Source organism: Salvelinus fontinalis, unplaced genomic scaffold (genome assembly GCF_029448725.1).
Source record: "Salvelinus fontinalis isolate EN_2023a unplaced genomic scaffold, ASM2944872v1 scaffold_0072, whole genome shotgun sequence".
Lineage (NCBI taxonomy): Eukaryota > Metazoa > Chordata > Actinopteri > Salmoniformes > Salmonidae > Salvelinus > Salvelinus fontinalis.
In genome coordinates, this window is record NW_026600281.1 from 291,095 (window position 1) to 315,168 (window position 24,074).

Consider the following 24,074-nt stretch of genomic DNA (forward strand, 5'->3'; position numbering starts at 1 on the left):
TCCTCTACCCGGGGAAATAACTTGGTCTGACCATGGTTTCATCTACTGGGGAAATAACTTGGTCTGACCATGGTTTTCTCTACCTGGGGAAATAACTTGGTCTGACCATGGTTTCCTCTACCCGGGAAATAACTTGGTCTGACCATGGTTTCCTCTACCCTGGGGAAATAACTTGGTCTGACCATGGTTTCCTTTACCTGGGGAAATAACTTGGTCTGACCATGGTTTCATCTACCTGGGGAAATAACTTGGTCTGACCATGGTTTCCTCTACCTGGGGAAATAACTTGGTCTGACCATGGTTTCCTTTACCTGGGGAAATAACTTGGTCTGACCATGGTTTCCTCTACTGGGGGACATAACTTGGTCTGAGCATGGTTTCCTCTACTGGGGGAAATAACTTGGTCTGACCATGGTTTCCTCTACCTGGGGAAATAACTTGGTCTGACCATGGTTTCATCTACCTGGGGGTAATAACTTGGTCTGAGCATGGTTTCCTCTACTGGGGGAAATAACTTGGTCTGACCATGGTTTCCTCTACCTGGGGGAAATAACTTGGTCTGAGCATCGTTTCCTCTACTGGGGGAAATAACTTGGTCTGACCATGGTTTCCTCTACCCGGGGAAATAACTTGGTCTGACCATGGTTTCATCTACTGGGGAAATAACTTGGTCTGACCATGGTTTTCTCTACCTGGGGAATTAACTTGGTCTGACCATGGTTTCCTCTACCCTGGGGAAATAACTTGGTCTGACCATGGTTTCCTCTACCCTGGGGAAATAACTTGGTCTGACCATGGGTTCCTTTACCTGGGGAAATAAATTGGTCTGACCATGGTTTCATCTACCTGGGGAAATAACTTGGTCTGACCATGGTTTCCTCTACCCTGGGGAAATAACTTGGTCTGACCATGGTTTCCTCTACCTGGGGAAATAACTTGGTCTGACCATGGTTTCCTCTACCTGGGGGTAATAACTTGGTCTGACCATCGTTTCATCTACCTGAGGAAATAACTTGGTCTGACCATGGTTTCATCTACCTGGGGAAATAACTTGGTCTGACCATGGTTTCATCTACCTGGGGGAAATAACTTGGTCTGACCTTGGTTTCATCTACTGGGGGAAATAACTTGGTCTGACCATGGTTTCCTCTACCTGGGGAAATAACTTGGTCTGACCATGGTTTCCTCTACTGGGGGACATAACTTGGTCTGACCATGGTTTCCTCTACCTGGGGAAATAACTTGGTCTGACCATGGTTTCCTCTACCTGAGGAGATAACTTGGTCTGACCATGGTTTCCTCTACCTGGGGATATAACTTGGTCTGAACATGGTTTCCTCTACCTGGGGAAATAACTTGGTCTAACCATGGTTTCCTCTACCTGAGGAATACCTTGGTCTGACCATGGTTTCATCTACCTGAGGAATAACTTGGTCTGACCATGGTTTCCTCTACCTGGGGAAATAACTTGGTCTGACCATGGTTTCATCTACTGGGGGAAATAACTTGGTCTGACCATGGTTTCATCTACTGGGGGAAATAACTTGGTCTGACCATGGTTTCCTCTACCCTGGGGAAATAACTTGGTCTAATCATGGTTTCCTCTACCCTGGGGAAATAACTTGGTCTGATCATGGTTTCCTCTACTGGATGAAATAATTCAAATAAATGAAAATGATAAATAATGACAGTAAACATCGTTGTGCATTGTTCTCCAGATTTAAGGAGATGAGCGACAACAACTCCAACCACTTCCTGTTGTTTAACTGTGGGACACGCTGGCTGTCCTTCTGGCTGGACTTCCTGTCTGCCTCAGTCACTCTGATGGTGGCTCTGTTCGTGGTGCTCAGTTCTCCTGATACCATCAGCCCTGCTATGAAGGGCCTGGCGCTGTCATACACCATACAGGTAGAGTCTAATACACCATACAGGTAGAGTCTAATACTCCATACAGGTAGAGTCTAATACTCCATACAGGTAGAGTCTAATACTCCATACAGGTAGAGTCTAATACTCCATACAGGTAGAGTCTAATACACCATACAGGTAGAGTCTAATACACCATACAGGTAGAGTCTAATACACCATACAGGTAGAGTCTAATACACCATACAGTTAGAGTCTAATACACCATACAGGTAGAGTCTAATACACCATACAGGTAGAGTCTAATATACCATACAGTTAGAGTCTTATACACCATACAGGTAGAGTCTAATACACCATACAGGTAGAGTCTAATGTAGAGTCTAATACACCATACAGTTAGAGTCTAATACACCATACAGGTAGAGTCTAATACACCATACAGGTAGAGTCTAATACACCATACAGGTAGAGTCTAATACTCCATACAGGTAGAGTCTAATACTCCATACAGGTAGAGTCTAATACACCATACAGGTAGAGTCTAATACTCCATACAGGTAGAGTCTAATACTCCATACAGGTAGAGTCTAATATACCATACAGGTAGAGTCTAATACTCCATACAGGTAGAGTCTAATACTCCATACAGGTAGAGTCTAATACTCCATACAGGTAGAGTCTAATACTCCATACACGTAGAGTCTAATACTCCATACAGGTAGAGTCTAATACACCATACAGGTAGACTCTAATACACCATACAGGTAGAGTCTAATACTCCATACAGGTAGAGTCTAATACTCCATACAGGTAGAGTCTAATACTCCATACAGGTAGAGTCTAATACTCCATACAGGTAGAGTCTAATACTCCATACAGGTAGAGTCTAATACTCCATACAGGTAGAGTCTAATACTCCATACAGGTAGAGTCTAATACTCCATACAGGTAGAGTCTAATACTCCATCCAGGTAGAGTCTAATACTCCATCCAGGTAGAGTCTAATACTCCATCCAGGTAGAGTCTAATACTCCATCCAGGTAGAGTCTAATACTCCATCCAGGTAGAGTCTAATACTCCATACAGGTAGAGTCTAATACTCCATACAGGTAGAGTCTAATACTCCATACAGGTAGAGTCTAATACTCCATACAGGTAGAGTCTAATACACCATACAGGTAGAGTCTAATGTAGAGTCTAATACTCCATACAGGTAGAGTCTAATACTCCATACAGGTAGAGTCTAATACACCATACAGGTAGAGTATAACGTAGAGTCTAATACTCCATACAGGTAGAGTCTAATACTCCATACAGGTAGAGTCTAATACACCATACAGGTAGAGTCTAATACACCATACAGGTAGAGTCTAATACTCCATACAGGTAGAGTCTAATACACCAAACAGGTAGAGTCTAATACTCCATACAGGTAGAGTCTAATACTCCATACAGGTAGAGTCTAATACTCCATACAGGTAGAGTCTAATACTCCATACAGGTAGAGTCTAATACACCATACAGGTAGAGTCTAATACACCATACAGGTAGAGTCTAATACTCCATACAGGTAGAGTCTAATACACCAAACAGGTAGAGTCTAATACTCCATACAGGTAGAGTCTAATACTCCATACAGGTAGAGTCTAATACTCCATACAGGTAGAGTCTAATACACCATACAGGTAGAGTCTAATACTCCATACAGGTAGAGTCTAATACTCCATACAGGTAGAGTCTAATGTAGAGTCTAATACTCCATACAGGTAGAGTCTAATGTAGAGTCTAATACTCCATACAGGTAGAGTCTAATACTCCATACAGGTAGAGTCTAATACTCCATACAGGTAGAGTCTAATACACCATACAGGTAGAGTCTAATACTCCATGCAGGTAGAGTCTAATACACCATACAGGTAGAGTCTAATACTCCATACAGGTAGAGTCTAATACTCCATACAGGTAGAGTCTAATACTCCATACAGGTAGAGTCTAATACTCCATACAGGTAGAGTCTAATGCTTCGTACATGTAGAGTCTAATACTCCATACAGGTAGAGTCTAATACTCCATACAGGTAGAGTCTAATGTAGAGTCTAATACACCATACAGGTAGAGTCTAATACTCCATACAGGTAGAGTCTAATACTCCATACAGGCAGAGTGTAATACTCCATACAGGTAGAGTCTAATACTCCATACAGGTAGAGTCTAATACTCCATACAGGTAGAGTCTAATACTCCATACAGGTAGAGTCTAATACTCCATACAGGTAGAGTCTAATACTCCATACAGGTAGAGTCTAATACTCCATACAGGTAGAGTCTAATGTAGAGTCTAATACTCCATACAGGTAGAGTCTAATACTCCATACAGGTAGAGTCTAATGTAGAGTCTAATACTCCATACAGGTAGAGTCTAATACTCCATACAGGTAGAGTCTAATACTCCATACAGGTAGAGTCTAATGTAGAGTCTAATACTCCATACAGGTAGAGTCTAATACTCCATACAGGTAGAGTCTAATACTCCATACAGGTAGAGTCTAATGTAGAGTCTAATACTCCATACAGGTAGAGTCTAATACACCATACAGGTAGAGTCTAATACTCCATACAGGTAGAATGTAATGTAGAGTCTAATACACCATACAGGTAGAGTCTAATACTCCATACAGGTAGAGTCTAATGTAGAGTCTAATACACCATACAGGTAGAGTCTAATACACCATACAGGTAGAATGTAATGTAGAGTCTAATACTCCATACAGGTAGAGTCTAATACTCCATACAGGTAGAGTCTAATACTCCATACAGGTAGAGTCTAATGTAGAGTCTAATACTCCATACAGGTAGAGTCTAATACTCCATACAGGTAGAGTCTAATACACCATCCAGGTAGAGTCTAATACACCATACAGGTAGAGTCTAATACACCATCCAGGTAGAGTCTAATACTCCATACAGGTAGAGTCTAATGCTCCATACAGGTAGAGTCTAATACTCCATACAGGTAGAGTCTAATACACCATACAGGTAGAATCTAATACACCATACAGGTAGAGTCTAATACTCCATACAGGTAGAGTCTAATGTAGAGTCTAATGCTCCATACAGGTAGAGTCTAATACACCATACAGGTAGAGTCTAATGCTCCATACAGGTAGAGTCTAATACACCATACAGGTAGAGTCTAAAACACCATACAGGTAGAGTCTAATACTCCATACAGGTAGAGTCTAATACACCATACAGGTAGAGTCTAATACACCATACAGGTAGAGTCTAATACTCCATACAGGTAGAATGTAATGTAGAGTCTAATACTCCATACAGGTAGAGTCTAATACACCATACAGGTAGAGTCTAATACACCATACAGGTAGAGTCTAATGTAGAGTCTAATACTCCATACAGGTAGAGTCTAATACTCCATACAGGTAGAGTCTAATACTCCATACAGGTAGAGTCTAATACTCCATACAGGTAGAGTCTAATACACCATACAGGTAGAGTCTAATACTCCATACAGGCAGAGTGTAATACTCCATACAGGTAGAGTCTAATACTCCATACAGGTAGAGTCTAATACACCATACAGGTACAGTCTAATACTCCATACAGGTAGAGTCTAATACTCCATACAGGCAGAGTGTAATACTCCATACAGGTAGAGTCTAATACTCCATACAGGTAGAGTGTAATACTCCATACAGGTAGAGTCTAATACTCCATACAGGTAGAGTCTAATACTCCATACAGGCAGAGTGTAATACTCCATACAGGTAGAGTCTAATACTCCATACAGGTAGAGTGTAATACTCCATACAGGTAGAGTCTAATACTCCATACAGGTAGAGTCTAATACTCCATACAGGTAGAGTCTAATACTCCATACAGGCAGAGTGTAATACACCATACAGGTACAGTCTAATACTCCATACAGGTAGAGTCTAATACTCCATACAGGCAGAGTGTAATACTCCATACAGGTAGAGTCTAATACTCCATACAGGTAGAGTCTAATACTCCATACAGGTAGAGTCTAATACTCCATACAGGTAGAGTCTAATACACCATACAGGTAGAGTCTAATACACCATACAGGTAGAGTCTAATACTCCATACAGGTAGAGTCTAATACTCCATACAGGTACAGTGTAATACACCATACAGGTAGAGTCTAATACTCCATACAGGCAGAGTGTAATACTCCATACAGGTAGAGTCTAATACTCCATACAGGTAGAGTGTAATACTCCATACAGGTAGAGTCTAATACTCCATACAGGTAGAGTCTAATGCACCATACAGGTAGAGTCTAATACTCCATACAGGTAGAGTCTAATACTCCATACAGGTAGAGTCTAATACTCCATACAGGCAGAGTGTAATACTCCATACAGGTAGAGTCTAATACTCCATACAGGTAGAGTCTAATACTCCATACAGGTACAGTGTAATACACCATACAGGTAGAGTCTAATACTCCATACAGGTAGAGTCTAATACACCATACAGGTAGAGTCTAATACTCCATACAGGTAGAGTCTAATACTCCATACAGGTACAGTGTAATACACCATACAGGTAGAGTCTAATACTCCATACAGGTAGAGTCTAATACACCATACAGGTAGAGTCTAATACTCCATACAGGTAGAGTCTAATACTCCATACAGGTACAGTGTAATACACCATACAGGTAGAGTCTAATACTCCATACAGGCAGAGTGTAATACTCCATACAGGTAGAGTCTAATACTCCATACAGGTAGAGTCTAATACACCATACAGGTAGAGTCTAATACTCCATACAGGTAGAGTCTAATACTCCATACAGGTAGAGTCTAATACTCCATACAGGCAGAATGTAATACTCCATACAGGTAGAGTCTAATACTCCATACAGGTAGAGTCTAATACTCCATACAGGTAGAGTCTAATACTCCATACAGGTACAGTGTAATACACCATACAGGTAGAGTCTAATACTCCATACAGGTAGAGTCTAATACACCATACAGGTAGAGTCTAATACTCCATACAGGTAGAGTCTAATACTCCATACAGGTAGAGTCTAATACTCCATACAGGTAGAGTCTAATACACCATACAGGTAGAGTCTAATACACCATACAGGTAGAGTCTAATGTAGAGTCTAATACACCATACAGGTAGAGTCTAATACTCCATACAGGCAGAGTGTAATACACCATACAGGTACAGTCTAATACTCCATACAGGTAGAGTCTAATACTCCATACAGGCAGAGTGTAATACTCCATACAGGTAGAGTCTAATACTCCATACAGGTAGAGTCTAATACTCCATACAGGTAGAGTCTAATACTCCATACAGGCAGAGTGTAATACTCCATACAGGTAGAGTCTAATACTCCATACAGGTAGAGTCTAATACTCCATACAGGTAGAGTCTAATACTCCATACAGGTACAGTGTAATACACCATACAGGTAGAGTCTAATACTCCATACAGGTAGAGTCTAATACACCATACAGGTAGAGTCTAATACTCCATACAGGTAGAGTCTAATACACCATACAGGTAGAGTCTAATACTCCATACAGGTAGAGTCTAATGTAGAGTCTAATACTCCATACAGGTAGAGTCTAATACTCCATACAGGTAGAGTCTAATGTAGAGTCTAATACTCCATACAGGTAGAGTCTAATACTCCATACAGGTAGAGTCTAATACTCCATACAGGTAGAGTCTAATACTCCATACAGGTAGAGTCTAATACTCCATACAGGTAGAGTCTAATACTCCATACAGGTAGAGTCTAATACACCATACAGGTACAGTGTATGTGGTTAATGAACTGTAGGGTGTATCTATGTTGTTTCATGTTGCTTCATTTCCATGTTGGGTTCATTATTGCGCTACCAGTATTCACTATGTCCCTGCCAGTGCAGTACAGATAGAGCTACACAGTTGGAGGACTTCCAATGATTCGATATGACTCAATGCTGCCCTCTAGTGTTCTAAAGATAAACGTACAGGGACGAGATGTCAGATTACCAGTTGATATGGAGTTTGTTGACTGTGTGTTGTGTTACCTGTTGTTCAGTTGACAGGTATGCTCCAGTACGTGGTGAGACTGTCTACAGAGCTGGAAGCCAAGTTCCTGTCAGTGGAGAGACTACAGGAGTACATCGAGGTGAGAACATCAATAAGTTTAACTACAAATACACTAACAATGTCTTTACCGTCTTTCATTACCTTTTAATACACTGTTATAATCATGTCCAGGATGTTGTCTGTTATTATCATGTCCAGGGTGTTGTCTGTTATAATCATGTTTCTGTCCAGGATGTTGTCTGTTATAATCATGTTTCTGTCCAGGATGTTGTCTGTTATAATCATGTTTCTGTCCAGGATGTTGTCTGTTATAATCATGTTTCTGTCCAGGATGTTGTCTGTTATTATCATGTCCAGGGTATTGTCTGTTATAATCATGTTTCTGTCCAGGATGTTGTCTGTTATAATCATGTTTCTGTCCAGGGTGTTGTCTGTTATAATCATGTTTCTGTCCAGGGTGTTGTCTGTTATAATCATGTTTCTGTCCAGGATGTTGTCTGTTATAATCATGTTTCTGTCCAGGATGTTGTCTGTTATAATCATGTTTCTGTCCAGGGTGTTGTCTGTTATAATCATGTTTCTGTCCAGGGTGTTGTCTGTTATAATCATGTCCAGGATGTTGTCTGTTATAATCATGTTTCTGTCCAGGGTGTTGTCTGTTATAATCATGTTTCTGTCCAGGATGTTGTCTGTTATAATCATGTTTCTGTCCAGGATGTTGTCTGTTATAATCATGTTTCTGTCCAGGATGTTGTCTGTTATTATCATGTCCAGGGTGTTGTCTGTTATAATCATGTTTCTGTCCAGGATGTTGTCTGTTATAATCATGTTTCTGTCCAGGGTGTTGTCTGTTATAATCATGTTTCTGTCCAGGGTGTTGTCTGTTATAATCATGTCCAGGATGTTGTCTGTTATAATCATGTTTCTGTCCAGGATGTTGTCTGTTATAATCATGTTTCTGTCCAGGATGTTGTCTGTTATAATCATGTTTCTGTCCAGGGTGTTGTCTGTTATAATCATGTCCAGGATGTTGTCTGTTATAATCATGTTTCTGTCCAGGGTGTTGTCTGTTATAATCATGTTTCTGTCCAGGATGTTGTCTGTTATAATCATGTTTCTGTCCAGGGTGTTGTCTGTTATAATCATGTTTCTGTCCAGGATGTTGTCTGTTATAATCATGTTTCTGTCCAGGATGTTGTCTGTTATAATCATGTTTCTGTCCAGGGTGTTGTCTGTTATAATCATGTCCAGGATGTTGTCTGTTATAATCATGTTTCTGTCCAGGATGTTGTCTGTTATAATCATGTTTCTGTCCAGGATGTTGTCTGTTATTATCATGTCCAGGGTGTTGTCTGTTATAATCATGTTTCTGTCCAGGATGTTGTCTGTTATAATCATGTTTCTGTCCAGGGTGTTGTCTGTTATAATCATGTTTCTGTCCAGGGTGTTGTCTGTTATAATCATGTCCAGGATGTTGTCTGTTATAATCATGTTTCTGTCCAGGATGTTGTCTGTTATAATCATGTTTCTGTCCAGGATGTTGTCTGTTATAATCATGTTTCTGTCCAGGGTGTTGTCTGTTATAATCATGTCCAGGATGTTGTCTGTTATAATCATGTTTCTGTCCAGGATGTTGTCTGTTATAATCATGTTTCTGTCCAGGATGTTGTCTGTTATTATCATGTCCAGGGTGTTGTCTGTTATAATCATGTTTCTGTCCAGGATGTTGTCTGTTATAATCATGTTTCTGTCCAGGGTGTTGTCTGTTATAATCATGTTTCTGTCCAGGGTGTTGTCTGTTATAATCATGTCCAGGATGTTGTCTGTTATAATCATGTTTCTGTCCAGGATGTTGTCTGTTATAATCATTTTTCTGTCCAGGATGTTGTCTGTTATAATCATGTTTCTGTCCAGGGTGTTGTCTGTTATAATCATGTCCAGGATGTTGTCTGTTATAATCATGTTTCTGTCCAGGATGTTGTCTGTTATAATCATGTTTCTGTCCAGGGTGTTGTCTGTTATAATCATGTTTCTGTCCAGGATGTTGTCTGTTATAATCATGTTTCTGTCCAGGGTGTTGTCTGTTATAATCATGTTTCTGTCCAGGATGTTGTCTGTTATAATCATGTTTCTGTCCAGGATGTTGTCTGTTATAACCATGTTTCTGTCCAGGATGTTGTCTGTTATAATCATGTTTCTGTCCAGGGTGTTGTCTGTTATAATCATGTTTCTGTCCAGGATGTTGTCTGTTATAATCATGTTTCTGTCCAGGATGTTGTCTGTTATAATCATGTTTCTGTCCAGGATGTTGTCTGTTATACCGGTAATCATGTTTCTGTCCAGGATGTTGTCTGTTATAATCATGTTTCTGTCCAGGATGTTGTCTGTTATAATCATGTTTCTGTCCAGGGTTGCGTGTCTGAGGCGCCCAGGAGAGTTAAAGACGCCCTCATCCCAGAAGGTTGGCCTCATAAAGGGGCCATCTCCTTTAAGGACTACACGATGAGGTACAGAGCGAACACCCCCATCGTGCTCGATGGACTGCAGCTCAACATCCAGCCCAGGGAGAAGCTGGGCATCGTGGGGAGGACGGGCTCCGGTAAGGCCTCAGTCCAACTCATTGTCAGAGTTGAACTTGTCTGTACTATTTGTCTATGTGTGCTGCTGGTGGCTAACGGTATTTCACGGGCTCCGGTAAGGTCTCAGTTTAGACCACCTACTCACAGTCATAATGTTAGCATGAAACACCACAGTTAACATTGTCATTGCTATATACAGTCACATTTGGAAAAGTATTCAGACCCCTTGACTTTTTCCACATTTTGTTACATTACAGCCTCATTCTAAAATGGATTAAATCGTTTTTTTCCTTCACCAATCTACACACAATACTCCATAATTACAAAGCAAAAACAGGTTTTTAGACATTTTTGCAAATGTATTACTAGTAAAACACTGAAATATCACATAAGTAATTCAGACCTTTTACTCAGTACTTTGTTGAAGTACCTTTGGCAGCGATTACAGCCTCGAGTCTTCTTGGGTTTGACGCTACAAGCTTGGCACACCTGTATTTGGGGAGTTTCTCCCATTCTTCTCTGCAGATCCTCTCAAGCTCTGTCAGGTTGGATGGGGAGCATCGCTGCACAGCTGTTTTCAGGTCTCTCCAGAGATGTTCGATCGGGTTCAAGTCCGGGCTCTGGCTGGGCCACTCAAGGACATTCAGAGACATGTCCTGAAGCCACTCCTGCGTTGTCTTGGCTTTGTGCTTAGTGTCGTTGTAGGAACCTTCGCCTCAGTCTGAGGTCCTGAGCACTCTGGGGAGCAGGTTTTCATTAAGGATCTCTCTGTACTTTGCTCCGTTCATCTTTCCCTCGATCCTGACTAGTCTCCCAGTCCCTGCCGCTGAAAAACATCACCACAGCATGATGCTGCCACCACCATGCTTCACCTTAGGGATGGTGCCAGGTTTCCTCCAGACGTGACTCTTGGCATTCAGGACAAAGAGTTCAATCTGGATTTCATCAGACCAGGGAATCTTGTTTCTCATGGTCTGAGAATCCTTTAGGTGCCTTTTGGCAAACTCCAAGTGGGCTGTCATGTGCCTTTTACTGAAGAGTGGCTTCCGTCTGGCCACTCTACCATAAAGGCCTGATTGATGGAGTGCCTGATTGGTTGTCCTTGGTTGATCTGGATGTGACCTGGATATGACCTGGATGTGATCTGGATGTGACCTGGATGTGACCTGGATGTGACCTGCGTGTGTATCCAGAACAATCTGGCAATACTGAGACAGCAACTGTATATGACCTGGATGTGACCTGGATGTGACCTGGATATGACCTGGATGTGACCTGGATGTAACCTGGATATGACCTGGATGTGACCTGGATGTGACCTGGATGTGACCTGTGTGTGTATCCAGAACAATCTGGCAATACTGAGACAGCAACTGTATATGACCTGGATGTGACCTGGATATGACCTGGATGTGACCTGGATATGACCTGGATGTAACCTGGATATGACCTGGATGTGACCTGGATGTGTATCTAGAACAATGTGTCAATACTGAGAGAGCAGCTGGATATGACCTGGATGTGACCTGGATGTGACCTGGATGTGTTGTGTATAACCTGGATGTGTTGTGTATAACCTGGATGTGTTGTATATAACCTGGATGTGCTGTATTTAACCTCGATGTGTTGTATATAACCTGGATATGACTTGGATATGACCTGGATGTGTTGTATATAACCTGGATGTGCTGTATTTAACCTGGATGTGTTGTATATAACCTGGATATGACTTGGATATGACCTGGATGTGTTGTATATAACCTGGATGTGACCTGGATGTGACCTGGATGTGTTGTATATAACCTGGATGTGTTGTATATAACCTGGATGTGTTGTATTTAACCTGGATGTGCTGTATTTAACCTGGATGTGCGGTATATAACCTGGATGTGCTGTATATAACCTGGATGTGACCTGGATATGACCTGGATGTGACCTGGGTATAACCTGGATATGACCTGGATGTGACCTGGATGTGACCTGGATGTGTATCTAGAACAATGTGTCAATTCTGAGACAGCAGCTGGATATGACCTGGATATGACCTGGATGTGACCTGGATGTGACCTGGATGTGCTGTATATAACCTGGATGTGTTGTATATAACCTGGATGTGACCTTGATGTGCTGTATATAACCTGGATGTGTTGTATATAACCTGGATGTGACCTTGATGTGCTGTATATAACCTGGATGTGTTGTATTTAACCTGGATGTGCTGTATATAACCTGGATATGACTTGGATATGACCTGGATGTGTTGTATATAACCTGGATGTGTTGTATTTGACCTGGATGTGCTGTATATAACCTGTATATGACCTGGATGTGACCTGGATGTGTTGTATATAACCTGGATGTGACCTGGATGTGTTGTATATAACCTAGATATTACCTGAATGTGACCTTGATGTGTTGTATATAACCTGGATGTGTTGTATTTAACCTGGATGTGCTGTATATAACCTGTATATGACCTGGATGTGACCTGGATGTGTTGTATATAACCTGGATGTGACCTGGATGTGTTGTATATAACCTAGATATTACCTGAATGTGACCTGGATGTGTTGTATATAACCTGGATGTGTCCTGGATGTGTTGTATATAACCTGGATGTGACCTGGATGTGTTGTATATAACCTGGATGTGACCTGGATGTGTTGCATATAACCTGGATATTATATGTCACCCAACAGGGAAGTCTTCTTTAGGAGTCGCCCTCTTCCGCCTGGTGGAACCAGCTGCAGGGACGATCTTCATAGATGGGGTGGACACCAGCGCTATAGGCCTGGAGGACCTCCGCAGTAAACTATCAGTCATCCCCCAGGACCCCGTCCTATTCATCGGTACTGTCAGGTAATACCACTGTCTATTACTGTCTACACAGTACACATTACTCACCTGTAGAAACAGAATCCATAGACCAGGTAATACCACTGTCTATTACTGTCTACACAGTACACTAGTCACCTATAGAAACAGACTCCATAGACCAGGTAATACCACTGTCTGCACAGTACACTAGTCACCTGTAGAAACAGACACCATAGACCAGGTAATACCACTGTCTATTACTGTCTACACAGTACACTAGTCACCTATAGAAACAGACTCCATAGACCAGGTAATACCACTGTCTATTACTGTCTACACAGTACACTAGTCACCTATAGAAACAGACTCCATAGACCAGGTAATACCACTGTCTACACAGTACACTAGTCACCTATAGAAACAGACTCCATAGACCAGGTAATACCACTGTCTACACAGGACACTAGTCACCTATAGAAACAGACTCCATAGACCAGGTAATACCACTGTCTATTACTGTCTACACAGTACACTAGTCACCTATAGAAACAGACTCCATAGACCAGGTAATACCACTGTCTATTACTGTCTACACAGTACACTAGTCACCTATAGAAACAGACTCCATAGACCAGGTAATACCACTGTCTATTACTGTCTACACAGTACACTAGTCACCTATAGAAACAGACTCCATAGACCAGGTAATACCACTGTCTATTACTGTCTACACAGTACACTAGTCACCTATAGAAACAGACTCCATAGACCAGGTAATACCACTGTCTATTACTGTCTACACAGTACACTAGTCACCTATAGAAACAGACGCCATAGACCAGGTAATACCACTGTCTATTCCTGTCTACACAGTACTCTAGTCACCTATAGAAACAGACACCATAGACCAGGTAATACCACTGTCTACACAGTACACTAGTCACCTATAGAAACAGACTCCATAGACCAGGTAATACCACTGACTACACAGTATAACTGTGTCTCTATCTGACTGGGTCCAGTTGTCACCACTCTGTCAGCCAGTATTACTGTGTCTCTATCTGACTGGGTCATGTGACTGGGTCATGTGACTTGTTCTCCTGCTGCAGGTATAATATGGATCCTTTCAACAACTATAGTGATGAGGACATCTGGTCGGCTCTGGAGAAGACCTACATGAAACACACAGTACGTATAGCCTCTACGTACGGTCTGGTTTACTGTCTGTTGGCTGCCTCTATGGGGAACATTACATAAGGTCTGGTTTACTGTCTGTTGGCTGCCTCTATGGGGACCATTACATAAGGCCTGGTTTACTGTCTGTTGGCTGCCTCTATGGGGAACATTACATAAGACCTGGTCTACTGTCTGTTGGCTGTCTCTATGGGGAACATTACATAAGGCCTGGTTTACTGTCTGTTGGCTGCCTCTATGGGGAACATTACATAAGGCCTGGTCTACTGTCTGTTGGCTGCCTCTATGGGGAACATTACATAAGGCCTGGTTTACTGTCTGTTGGCTGCCTCTATGGGGACCATTACATAAGGCCTGGTTTACTGTCTGTTGGCTGCCTCTATGGGGAACATTACATAAGGCCTGGTCTACTGTCTGTTGGCTGCCTCTATGGGGAACATTACATAAGGCCTGGTTTACTGTCTGTTGGCTGCCTCTATGGGGAACATTACATAAGGCCTGGTCTACTGTCTGTTGGCTGCCTCTATGGGGAACATTACATAAGGCCTGGTTTACTGTCTGTTGGCTGCCTCTATGGGGACCATTACATAAGGCCTGGTTTACTGTCTGTTGGCTGCCTCTATGGGGAACATTACATAAGGCCTGGTTTACTGTCTGTTGGCTGCCTCTATGGGGAACATTACATAAGGCCTGGTTTACTGTCTGTTGGCTGCCTCTATGGGGAACATTACATAAGACCTGGTCTACTGTCTGTTGGCTGCCTCTATGGGGAACATTACATAAGGCCTGGTTTACTGTCTGTTGGCTGCCTCTATGGGGAACATTACATAAGACCTGGTCTACTGTCTGTTGGCTGCCTCTATGGGGAACATTACATAAGGCCTGGTCTACTGTCTGTTGGCTGCCTCTATGGGGAACATTTCATAAGGCCTGGTCTACTGTCTGTTGGCTGCCTCTATGGGGAACATTACATAAGGCCTGGTTTACTGTCTGTTGGCTGCCTCTATGGGGAACATTACATAAGGCCTGGTTTACTGTCTGTTGGCTGCCTCTATGGGGAACATTACATAAGGCCTGGTCTACTGTCTGTTGGCTGCCTCTATGGGGAACATTACATAAGGCCTGGTCTACTGTCTGTTGGCTGCCTCTATGGGGAACATTACATAAGGCCTGGTCTACTGTCTGTTGGCTGCCTCTATGGGGAACATTTCATAAGGCCTGGTCTACTGTCTGTTGGCTGCCTCTATGGGGAACATTACATAAGGCCTGGTTTACTGTCTGTTGGCTGCCTCTATGGGGAACATTACATAAGGCCTGGTTTACTGTCTGTTGGCTGCCTCTATGGGGAACATTACATAAGGCCTGGTCTACTGTCTGTTGGCTGCCTCTATGGGGAACATTACATAAGGCCTGGTTTACTGTCTGTTGGCTGCCTCTATGGGGAACATTACATAAGGCCTGGTTTACTGTCTGTTGGCTGCCTCTATGGGGAACATTACATACAGCCTGGTCTACTGTCTGTTGGCTGCCTCTATGGGGACCATTACATAAGGCCTGGTTTACTGTCTGTTGGCTGCCTCTATGGGGAACATTACATAAGGCCTGGTTTACTGTCTGTTGGCTGCCTCTATGGGGAACATTACATAAGGCCTGGTTTACTGTCTGTTGGCTGCCTCTATGGGGAACATTACATAAGGCCTGGTCTACTGTCTGTTGGCTGCCTCTATGGGGAACATTACATAAGGCCTGGTTTACTGTCTGTTGGCTGCCTCTATGGGGAACATTACATAAGGCCTGGTCTACTGTCTGTTGGCTGCCTCTATGGGTAACATTACATAAGACCTGGTCTACTGTCTGTTGGCTGCCTCTATGGGTAACATTACATAAGACCTGGTCTACTGTCTGTTGGCTGCCTCTATGGGGAACATTACATAAGGCCTGGTCTACTGTCTGTTGGCTGCCTCTATGGGTAACATTACATAAGACCTGGTCTACTGTCTGTTGGCTGCCTCTATGGGTAACATTACATAAGACCTGGTCTACTGTCTGTTGGCTGCCTCTATGGGGAACATTACATAAGGCCTGGTTTACTGTCTGTTGGCTGCCTCTATGGGGAACATTACATAAGGCCTGGTTTACTGTCTGTTGGCTGCCTCTATGGGGAACATTACATAAGGCCTGGTCTACTGTCTGTTGGCTGCCTCTATGGGGAACATTACATAAGGCCTGGTCTACTGTCTGTTGGCTGCCTCTATGGGGAACATTACATAAGGCCTGGTTTACTGTCTGTTGGCTGCCTCTATGGGGAACATTACATAAGGCCTGGTCTACTGTCTGTTGGCTGCCTCTATGGGGAACATTACATAAGGCCTGGTCTACTGTCTGTTGGCTGTCTCTATGGGGAACATTACATAAGGCCTGGTCTACTGTCTGTTGGCTGCCTCTATGGGGAACATTACATAAGGCCTGGTTTACTGTCTGTTGGCTGCCTCTATGGGGAACATTACATAAGGCCTGGTTTACTGTCTGTTGGCTGCCTCTATGGGGAACATTACATAAGGCCTGGTTTACTGTCTGTTGGCTGCCTCTATGGGGAACATTACATAAGGCCTGGTCTACTGTCTGTTGGCTGCCTCTATGGGGAACATTACATAAGGCCTGGTCTACTGTCTGTTGGCTGCCTCTATGGGGAACATTACATAAGGCCTGGTTTACTGTCTGTTGGCTGCCTCTATGGGGAACATTACATAAGGCCTGGTCTACTGTCTGTTGGCTGCCTCTATGGGGAACATTACATAAGACCTGGTCTACTGTCTGTTGGCTGCCTCTATGGGGAACATTACATAAGGCCTGGTTTACTGTCTGTTGGCTGCCTCTATGGGGAACATTACATAAGGCCTGGTTTACTGTCTGTTGGCTGCCTCTATGGGGAACATTACATAAGGCCTGGTTTACTGTCTGTTGGCTGCCTCTATGGGGAACATTACATAAGGCCTGGTTTACTGTCTGTTGGCTGCCTCTATGGGGAACATTACATAAGGCCTGGTTTACTGTCTGTTGGCTGCCTCTATGGGGAACATTACATAAGGCCTGGTCTACTGTCTGTTGGCTGCCTCTATGGGGAACATTACATAAGGCCTGGTTTACTGTCTGTTGGCTGCCTCTATGGGGAACATTACATAAGGCCTGGTCTACTGTCTGTTGGCTGCCTCTATGTGGAACATTACATAAGGCCTGGTTTACTGTCTGTTGGCTGCCTCTATGGGGAACATTACATAAGGCCTGGTTTACTGTCTGTTGGCTGCCTCTATGGGGAACATTACATAAGACCTGGTCTACTGTCTGTTGGCTGCCTCTATGGGGAACATTACATAAGGCCTGGTTTACTGTCTGTTGGCTGCCTCTATGGGGAACATTACATAAGGCCTGGTCTACTGTCTGTTGGCTGCCTCTATGGGTAACATTACATAAGACCTGGTCTACTGTCTGTTGGCTGCCTCTATGGGTAACATTACATAAGACCTGGTCTACTGTCTGTTGGCTGCCTCTATGGGGAACATTACATAAGGCCTGGTCTACTGTCTGTTGGCTGCCTCTATGGGTAACATTACATAAGACCTGGTCTACTGTCTGTTGGCTGCCTCTATGGGTAACATTACATAAGACCTGGTCTACTGTCTGTTGGCTGCCTCTATGGGGAACATTACATAAGGCCTGGTTTACTGTCTGTTGGCTGCCTCTATGGGGAACATTACATAAGGCCTGGTTTACTGTCTGTTGGCTGCCTCTATGGGGAACATTACATAAGGCCTGGTCTACTGTCTGTTGGCTGCCTCTATGGGGAACATTACATAAGGCCTGGTCTACTGTCTGTTGGCTGCCTCTATGGGGAACATTACATAAGGCCTGGTCTACTGTCTGTTGGCTGTCTCTATGGGGAACATTACATAAGGCCTGGTCTACTGTCTGTTGGCTGCCTCTATGGGGAACATTACATAAGGCCTGGTTTACTGTCTGTTGGCTGCCTCTATGGGGAACATTACATAAGGCCTGGTTTACTGTCTGTTGGCTGCCTCTATGGGGAACATTACATAAGGCCTGGTTTACTGTCTGTTGGCTGTCTCTATGGGGAACATTACATAAGGCCTGGTCTACTGTCTGTTGGCTGCCTCTATGGGGAACATTACATAAGACCTGGTCTACTGTCTGTTGGCTGCCTCTATGGGGAACATTACATAAGGCCTGGTCTACTGTCTGTTGGCTGCCTCTATGGGGAACATTACATAAGGCCTGGTTTACTGTCTGTTGGCTGCCTCTGTATGTCACAGATCTCCAGTCTCCCTGAGATGCTGCAGTCTGACGGGGTCCAGTTGACACCACTCTGTCAGACAGTATAACTGTGTCTCTATCTGACGGGGTCCAGTTGACACCACTCTGTCAGACAGTATAACTGTGTCTCTATCTGACGGGGTCCAGTTGTCACCACTCTGTCAGACAGTATAACTGTGTCTCTATCTGACTGGGTCCAGTTGACACCACTCTGTCAGACAGTATAACTGTGTCTCTATCTGACTGGGTCCAGTTGACACCACTCTGTCAGACAGTATAACTGTGTCTCTATCTGACTGGGTCCAGTTGACACCACTCTGTCAGACAGTATAACTGTGTCTCTATCTGACTGGGTCCAGTTGTCACCACTCTGTCAGACAGTATAACTGTGTCTCTATCTGACTGGGTCCAGTTGACACCACTCTGTCAGACAGTATAACTGTGTCTCTATCTGACTGGGTCCAGTTGACACCACTCTGTCAGACAGTATAACTGTGTCTCTATCTGACTGGGTCCAGTTGTCACCACTCTGTCAGACAGTATAACTGTGTCTCTATCTGACGGGGTCCAGTTGTCACCACTCTGTCAGACAGTATAACTGTGTCTCTATCTGACTGGGTCCAGTTGACACCACTCTGTCAGACAGTATAACTGTGTCTCTATCTGACGGGGTCCAGTTGACACCACTCTGTCAGACAGTATAACTGTGTCTCTATCTGACTGGGTCCAGTTGACACCACTCTGTCAGACAGTATAACTGTGTCTCTATCTGACTGGGTCCAGTTGACACCACTCTGTCAGACAGTATAACTGTGTCTCTATCTGACGGGGTCCAGTTGACACCACTCTGTCAGACAGTATAACTGTGTCTCTATCTGACGGGGTCCAGTTGTCACCACTCTGTCAGACAGTATAACTGTGTCTCTATCTGACTGGGTCCAGTTGACACCACTCTGTCAGACAGTATAACTGTGTCTCTATCTGACTGGGTCCAGTTGTCACCACTCTGTCAGACAGTATAACTGTGTCTCTATCTGACTGGGTCCAGTTGACACCACTCTGTCAGACAGTATAACTGTGTCTCTATCTGACTGGGTCCAGTTGACACCACTCTGTCAGACAGTATAACTGTGTCTCTATCTGACTGGGTCCAGTTGACACCACTCTGTCAGACAGTATAACTGTGTCTCTATCTGACTGGGTCCAGTTGACACCACTCTGTCAGACAGTATAACTGTGTCTCTATCTGACTGGGTCCAGTTGACACCACTCTGTCAGACAGTATAACTGTGTCTCTATCTGACTGGGTCCAGTTGACACCACTCTGTCAGACAGTATAACTGTGTCTCTATCTGACTGGGTCCAGTTGACACCACTCTGTCAGACAGTATAACTGTGTCTCTATCTGACTGGGTCCAGTTGACACCACTCTGTCAGACAGTATAACTGTGTCTCTATCTGACTGGGTCCAGTTGACACCACTCTGTCAGACAGTATAACTGTGTCTCTATCTGACTGGGTCCAGTTGACACCACTCTGTCAGACAGTATAACTGTGTCTCTATCTGACTGGGTCCAGTTGACACCACTCTGTCAGACAGTATAACTGTGTCTCTATCTGACTGGGTCCAGTTGACACCACTCTGTCAGACAGTATAACTGTGTCTCTATCTGACTGGGTCCAGTTGTCACCACTCTGTCAGACAGTATAACTGTGTCTCTATCTGACTGGGTCCAGTTGACACCACTCTGTCAGACAGTATAACTGTGTCTCTATCTGACTGGGTCCAGTTGACACCACTCTGTCAGCCAGTATTACTGTGTCTCTATCTGACTGGGTCCAGTTGTCACCACTCTGTCAGCCAGTATTACTGTGTCCTCTATCTGACTGGGTCATGTGACTGGGTCATGTGACTTGTAGATGATGATAATGATGATGATGGTGATGATGATGGTGACGGTGTTGACCAATCGTCGCCATGACGAAAGCAACAACGCCACGTCCCTCTGTGTGTCACAGATCTCCAGTCTCCCTGAGAAGCTGCAGTCTGAGGTGGTGGAGAACGGCGAGAACTTCTCTGTGGGAGAGAGACAGCTGATGTGTATGGCCAGAGCCCTGCTACGGAACTCCAAGGTCAGAAACCTTTTACAGCAACATAGAATGTACTGTATTCTAAAAAAATATATTTTACGGTACATACAGCTAGTCATACTGTATTCCAGGAAAATGTATTTTATACTACATACACCTAGTCATACTGTATTCTAGGAAAATGTATTTTACAGTACATATAGCTAGTCATACTGTATTCTAAGAAAATGTATTTTACAGTACATACAGCTAGTCATACTGTATTCTAGGAAAATGTATTTTACAGTACATATAGCTAGTCATACTGTATTCTAGGAAAATGTATTTTACAGTACATACAGCTAGTCATACTGTATTCTAGGAAAATGTATTTTACAGTACATACAGCTAGTCATACTGTATTCTAGGAAAATGTATTTTACAGTACATACAGCCAGTCATACTGTATTCTAGGAAAATGTATTTTACAGTACATACAGCTAGTCATACTGTATTCTAGGAAAATGTATTTTACAGTACATATAGCTAGTCATACTGTATTCTAAGAAAATTCATTTTACAGTACATACAGCTAGTCATACTGTATTTCAGTAAAATGTATCTTACAGTACATACAGGTAGTCGTACTGTATTCCAGTAAAATATATTTTACAGTACATACAGCTAGTCGTACTGTATTCCTGTAAAATGTATTTTACAGTACATACAGCTAGTCATACTGTATTCTAGGAAAATGTATTTTACAGTACATACAGCTAGTCATACTGTATTCCAGTAAAATGTATTTTACAGTACATACAGCTAGTCATACTGTATTCTAGGAAAATGTATTTTACAGTACATACAGCTAGTCATACTGTATTCCAGTAAAATCTATTTTACAGTACATACAGCTAGTCATACTGTATTCTAGGAACATGTATTTTACAGTACATTCAGCTAGTCATACTGTATTCTAGGAAAATTTATTTTACAGTACATACAGCTAGTCATACTGTATTCCAGTAAAATGTATTTTACAGTACATAGAGCTAGTCATACTGTATTCTAGGAACATTTATTTTACAGTACATACAGCTAGTCATACTGTATTCTGGGAAAATGTATTTTACAGTACATACAGCTAGTCATACTGTATTCTAGGAAAATGTATTTTACAGTACATACAGCTAGTCATACTGTATTCTGGGAAAATGTATTTTATAGTACATACAGCCAGTCATACTGTATTCTAGGAAAATGTATTTTACAGTACATACAGCTAGTCATACTGTATTCTAGGAAAATGTATTTTACAGTACATATAGCTAGTCCTACTGTATTCTGGGAAAATGTATTTTACAGTACATAGAGCTAGTCATAATGTATTATAGGAAAATGTATTTTACAGTACATACAGCTAGTCATACTGTATTCTGGGAAAATGTATTTTACAGTACATACAGCTAGTCATACTGTATTCCAGTAAAATGTATTTTACAGTACATAGAGCTAGTCATACTGTATTCTAGGAACATTTATTTTACAGTACATACAGCTAGTCATACTGTATTCTGGGAAAATGTATTTTACAGTACATACAGCTAGTCATACTGTATTCTAGGAAAATGTATTTTACAGTACATACAGCTAGTCATACTGTATTCTGGGAAAATGTATTTTATAGTACATACAGCCAGTCATACTGTATTCTAGGAAAATGTATTTTACAGTACATACAGCTAGTCATACTGTATTCTAGGAAAATGTATTTTACAGTACATATAGCTAGTCCTACTGTATTCTGGGAAAATGTATTTTACAGTACATAGAGCTAGTCATAATGTATTATAGGAAAATGTATTTTACAGTACATACAGCTAGTCATACTGTATTCTGGGAAAATGTATTTTACAGTACATACAGCTAGTCATACTGTATTCCAGTAAAATGTATTTTACAGTACATAGAGCTAGTCATACTGTATTCTAGGAAAATGTATTTTACAGTACATACAGCTAGTCATACTGTATTCTGGGAAAATGTATTTTACAGTACATACAGCTAGTCATACTGTATTCTAGGAAAATGTATTTTACAGTACATACAGCTAGTCATACTGTATTCTGGGAAAATGTATTTTACAGTACATACAGCTAGTCATACTGTATTCTAGGAAAATGTATTTTACAGTACATACAGCTAGTCATACTGTATTCTGGGAAAATGTATTTTACAGTACATACAGCTAGTCCTACTGTATTCTGGGAAAATGTATTTTACAATACATAGAGCTAGTCATACTGTATTTTAGGAAAATGTATTTTACAGTACATACAGCTAGTCATACTGTATTCTGGGAAAATGTATTTTACAGTACATACAGCTAGTCATACTGTATTCTAGGAAAATGTATTTTACGGTACATACAGCTAGTCATACTGTATTCTAGGAAAAAGTTTTTTACAGTACAGCAATTACCAGGTATTTACTACCTAATTGACATTAGTAAATTGCAATTTTACATAGTTATCAAGCCTCCATTTCCAAGCTTCTTCCAGACCTGGAAGGATGGCATTGCAAGACTACACAGCTGGTATCCTAATAACCTGAATATTAGCCTGGTCTCTCCTGTTCTGTCAAGACTACACAGCTGGTATCCTAGTAACCTGAATATTAGCCTGGTCTCTCCTGTTCTGTCAAGACTACACAGCTGGTATCCTAATAACCTGAATATTAGCCTGGTCTCTCCTGTTCTTTCAAGACTACACAGCTGGTATCCTAATAACCTGAATATTAGCCTGGTCTCTGCTGTTCTGTCAAGACTACACAGCTGGTATCCTAATAACCTGAATATTAGCCTGGTCTCTCCTGTTCTGTCAAGACTACACAGCTGGTATCCTAATAACCTGAATATTAGCCTGGTCTCTCCTCCTCAGATCATCTTGTTGGACGAGGCGACAGCGTCGATCGACTCAGAGACAGACTCTCTGATCCAGCACACCATTAGAGACGCGTTCCAGGACTGTACCATGCTTACTATTGCTCACCGTATTAACACCGTCCTGGAGTCAGATCGTATTCTGGTCATGGACGCCGGAAAGGTAGGCT

General features: G+C 42.4%; 1 protein-coding gene and 1 long non-coding RNA gene across 3 annotated transcripts in view; one reads left to right on the forward strand and one right to left on the reverse strand.

Moving 5' to 3' along the window:
- LOC129842864 (ATP-binding cassette sub-family C member 12-like) overlaps positions 1-24,074 on the forward strand; it is a 30,222-nt gene that overhangs the window by 2,619 nt on the left and 3,529 nt on the right. For both annotated transcript variants that reach the window (XM_055911561.1, XM_055911560.1), the window contains exons 2-8: positions 1,719-1,908; positions 7,964-8,053; positions 10,384-10,573; positions 13,253-13,412; positions 14,480-14,558; positions 20,913-21,026; positions 23,903-24,067. In XM_055911561.1, coding sequence (XP_055767536.1) covers positions 1,729-1,908; positions 7,964-8,053; positions 10,384-10,573; positions 13,253-13,412; positions 14,480-14,558; positions 20,913-21,026; positions 23,903-24,067 — 978 coding nt within the window. In that variant the 5' untranslated portion in view covers positions 1,719-1,728. The remainder of the gene's footprint in view (positions 1-1,718; positions 1,909-7,963; positions 8,054-10,383; positions 10,574-13,252; positions 13,413-14,479; positions 14,559-20,912; positions 21,027-23,902; positions 24,068-24,074) is intronic.
- On the reverse strand, positions 12,184-13,250 carry LOC129842865 (uncharacterized). The gene is made up of 3 exons (XR_008757702.1): positions 13,177-13,250; positions 12,980-13,114; positions 12,184-12,937 (listed from the first exon to the last, which is right to left on the reverse strand). It is a non-coding gene; the product is annotated as an uncharacterized LOC129842865 (long non-coding RNA).